Source organism: Pipistrellus kuhlii, unplaced genomic scaffold (genome assembly GCF_014108245.1).
Source record: "Pipistrellus kuhlii isolate mPipKuh1 unplaced genomic scaffold, mPipKuh1.p scaffold_m20_p_20, whole genome shotgun sequence".
NCBI lineage: Eukaryota > Metazoa > Chordata > Mammalia > Chiroptera > Vespertilionidae > Pipistrellus > Pipistrellus kuhlii.
The window spans coordinates 8,081,371-8,085,953 of NW_023425516.1; the positions used below are offsets into that span (position 1 = coordinate 8,081,371).

The 4,583-nt window shown below is 41.9% G+C and overlaps 1 protein-coding gene across 1 annotated transcript; it reads right to left on the reverse strand.

Moving 5' to 3' along the window:
- Positions 1-2,363: 2,363 nt before the first annotated feature.
- On the reverse strand, positions 2,364-2,868 carry LOC118725670 (60S ribosomal protein L31-like). Its single transcript, XM_036449699.2, has one exon. It carries the CDS (start codon positions 2,733-2,735, stop codon positions 2,364-2,366), a length of 372 nt encoding a protein of 123 aa, XP_036305592.1. The 5' UTR covers positions 2,736-2,868.
- Positions 2,869-4,583: the final 1,715 nt, after the last annotated feature.

Consider the following 4,583-nt stretch of genomic DNA (forward strand, 5'->3'; position numbering starts at 1 on the left):
CCCACCGGGACCGAACTTCCCTTGGAAGAGTCTCGCTGAATTAGTCCCTCCTGAGCTTGTAGGTTTCCATCTGGGCCTGGGGAGAGCCTCTTGCAGGTAAGGAAATAAAGACAGTCAGCAAGGGATCGCTGACCAGCCACAAAATGGACAGCATTGTTCTGCGTTGTAGAGCTGGTTTGCAGAAAAATAAAAGCCTGAGCTCTCTTTCCAAAGACCTTGCAATACAATAACAAAACACAAAGCAAAGAGAATGAATGAGCTGGAAACTCTCATTCCCAATATGGCCGCCCTCTGTGTCTCTGGATGCGTGGTGCCAAGTTTTCTAGACACACAGAGAGGACGGGTTTAAACTCACAGTGAGTTTGGCCGAGGAAGAGAGGTGGCACTGTAATGCCACTATTCTGCCCTATCTTCCCCTCCAACTCCTGTTGCTCTTCAGCCCCATCAAAAACCACTTTATTTGCAGCTTCCTCAAGCTTGGCACATGATCTAAACTAGAATCGGCCAGCTACAGAGAAGGATCGTGAGCCAAAGTCAGCCCAGCCATTCATGTAATTCATGTATGTACGGTCCATGACTGGCTTCATGCTACCGTGTCACACCAAGATCATAGGACCTACAACACCCTAAAATATTTACTATTCAGCCCTTTGCAGAAAAGTTTTGCTGACCTAGGGTCTAGACCATCAGAAACCACCCAGCAGATGGGTGGCCTCAGATTCCTTTCTTGGCTCTTTAAAATGACTTTTGGAAGAGTGTGCTATGAACCACCCCATGAGCAATTCCTTTAGCAAAATAGCTGACTTACAGACTCTGCTCAGAACCATGCAGTGACTCCATGCCTGTTAACTAGTTTCCACTGCAAACTCCTGAACACTTCTCACACTTTTTTATTAATAACTACTTAGGTGGTACTTAATAAATGATAGGCACTACTCTAAGCATTACACTTAAATATTTAAAGAAAAACTTATTTTGGCCTTACAATCACCCCATCTGATTGGTACTCCTATTTGACAGATGAGGAAACTAAGGTGCAAAGAGCTTAAGATGCCCAGGGTTACATAACGAGTAAGTAACAGAGCCAGGACTTGAACCCAGGCAGCCCTACTCTTTAACCTGTGCTCTTAATTATTTCAGTCAAACTGTTTTTCATGATATGTCTGGGGAATATTACTTGATCAAGTCTAATGATTTGAAAACTTCTTGAATTTTTAAAATGTATTGTTGAAGGTATCCCAGATGTCCTCCTTTTCCCACCTCCCATTGTTAGTTTTTAATCCAAAGGCACATTTTCAGAGGAAATTGGATGTAGAATGTATATAGCAGAGGTATCAGCCAGGGAACCCTCTGAGCTTCTTCTTTGGGATACTCAGGGGCCTTGAAAAACCTTGTAGTTATCTACCTTTCTGGAGCAACCCGGACTAAGCCTGCACCCTCTCCTACCTGACAGTCCTTCAAATGTGCTAAGATAGTGACCACACCTCCTCTTACATCTCTTATCAGGAAAAAAGAAAGCTAGTTCTCATGCTCATTCTTCAGGGGATGAGATTTCCCATTCTTCCATGCACCCTGATTAAAATGGGTGCTCAGAACTACATACAACATTTTAGGATCGGGACTGTCATACAGACTTTAGTGGGGAACATTCATTCCTCAGGTCTGACACTCTGTGGAAGGGCTTGTGGAGGACTGTGTTTTCCAAAGATGGATGCGTCAGTCACTTTTATCCCATTTGTTCTTCTGGAACCTTGTCACGGTCCCACTAAACGGTGGTGTCTAATTCTCCTTCCTTTGGATCTCAGTGTGCCTGTGCCTCATTTGTAACCAATAAAATGTCAAGGAAGTGACACTGCGTGACTTCAGAGGTTAAACCATAGGCAAGGATGAAGCTTGCACCTTGTGAACTGGAACAATGCACTAAAGCACTGAGCCACCATGCAAGTGGCCTGATTGCCCTGAGACCACCATGCTGTGAGGAAGCACAACTAGCCTAAATAGAAGGACCACATAGAGAGGCCTTGAGAGTCTGCACAGAGATACCCAGCCAGCCTCCAGCTGCTCCCCATCCACTGTTTCAGTCTCAACTACCATTAGATTACAACCATTTAAGAGACCCAGTCAAGAATCACCCAGTCAAGCCATTCCTTAATTCCTGACCCACAGAAACCACAACAGATTATAATAGTTGTTTTTGCTTAATTTGGGGATAATTTGTTATACAGTAGTAAATAACCATACCAGGGTCTTAACAGTGACCCCTAGTCTGAGGGGGACAGATATCCAGTCAACTCCTCAGAGAACTCTAGCAGTATTAGAACTTTGCAGTTTTATAACTTTATTTGACCATCGGTGCTTAGTTCTCAATTATCTATTTGTAGATTTTTTTTAAAAAAAGTGGTGACATATGTGTAGGTGACCAACATATAAAGCTTGTTTGGTGAATCTTTTTCCTCATTACGTTTTCTGAAAACCCTCACACAGATATCGTATGAGACATCCCTTCTTCCTTTGGCCCGGACAGCTTTGTTGGGCCTGGTGGCCATGCACACATCTGGAGTTTCCATCTCCTCCATGGCAAATTTCCGCATCTCTTTGAGTGTCTGAGGAGCATGCTTTCTGAAAGCCACTCCATGGATCTGCTTGTGAATGCTGACTGTGTATTCTCTCTTTGCTAGCTCATTGGTGGTTGAACAGACCTTCTTTTTCTCACCACTCTTCTTTTTGGGAGCCATTCTGCAGCTCCAGGTTGAAAAGGGAGCTATCAGGGTTTTACTTGGCAAAAATATGGCCCAAATTCAGTCTGGAAAATGTGGTCACTGGAGAGTCATGTAGTCATGAAGTTATGAAATCATGAAATCTGGAAGAACCTAGCAATAACCCATTTAATTGTTACAGCCCTAGTGGTAAAAAAAAATAAATAAATAAAAATAAAAATAAAAATTAGCCTTCTCATAACTTCCTTCTATTCCTACCAAGACTGGAAAGTAGGGTGACCAGAACAAAATCTTTATAAACCGTGACACATGTGTAAGACGTTACAATCTTAACAACTCTCAGATAATAACAGCTGTCACATCCTGATCACTGTCGTGGGTAATAACACAGAGATACAAAATTATTTTTGAAAATATTTTCTATTTTGGCACTTTAGGGGAGAGATTTCTCTTAGCTCTTCTCCAAACCTGCTTTCTTCATCTGGAACATGGATTTGTGGTTTAGAACTTGAAACACTATCCAATATTTCTCACTCCTTGAGTCTGAAACATCCTTCCTCATAATTGAAGGCAAATGATTTTCTCTCTTTTTCTTGCTGAGTGTTTTCCTGGATTTTGTTTTTCTGCTGTTGACTGATATTTTTCCGTGAGTTATGACAGGTGAAAGCCAAATGCTTATATTGCCAAGTGCAGTGTGGTCAGGATCAGCCGGGCGTGAGATGGGGAAGGCTGTTCTTGGGAGGACAAGGATGTCATGGGACTATCATCAGGATGAGTCACATACATTTAGTGTGGGAGAGGGACCTGAGGAACTCTGGAGGGACAGGATGTGAGGTTGCTTCCTTATGCTGGGGCTATGGACCTGGTCAATGTGTGATGTCTGTAATGCTGTTTGGCATGACACAATGGTGTATACACATTGGGTACGGAAGGCCTTGGGCTCTTATGCCTTCAAAGTCATATATAAGCAAATTTCTGATGATCCTGGTGAACAAAGTAGAACGAATATAAAACAGACATTTAGTTGAAATGATCAATTGACCAAGCTTAATGAAGGAGTCTTGGTTGAGTGACAGTTCATGTCAGGAAAAGCTGAAAGTTTTAATTGGCCAAGTTTTGAGGGGAATTTCTATAGTAAATGTACTCATCTAGATCTTGATAGGGGCTAGATTACACAGCTATATAAGTTTGGCAAAATTCAGCACATACACAAGACTGAGAATTCATTTCATATAAAAAAAAAAAAATACTCTAGCCTGGCCAGTGTGGCTCAGTGGTTGAGCATTGACCCATGACCAAGAGTTCACAGTTCAATTCCCTGCCAGGGCACATGCCTGGGTTGCTGGCTCAACGATTCTCTCTCATCATTGATGGTTCTCTCTCTTCCTCTCCCTTCTTCTCTCTGAAATATATATATTTTAAATACTTTAAAGAAATATTAAACTCCAGTTAACATGCATGTTGAAATATTTAGGAGAAATTCTACTTATATCTGCAATGTAAAAAAAATAAGGTGGGTGGGTGGTGGAAACAGGAATAGATACACGTGTGATAACACAAGTATGTTAAAATGTTAGTGGTAGAAACCAGGTAATGGTTCTATGCAGTGGTCTGCCCGAGTTCACAGAAGCTGATGGCTCAAATCTTCCCCATGTCACAGTGGTAGCTTAAAATTGGCCGTGGGAGGGAACACGTACACCACAGAAATCAGCAAACCATACAAATCAGAGCTTTTTTATTTTCCCCTGGAGAGCAAGCTTACCAACACACCACTGGGTATGTGGGTGGCTCATTGTAAATTTCTATCAACTTTGTGGTATGTTTGAAAATTTACATAATAAAATGTTGGCAAGACAATCTGATTCA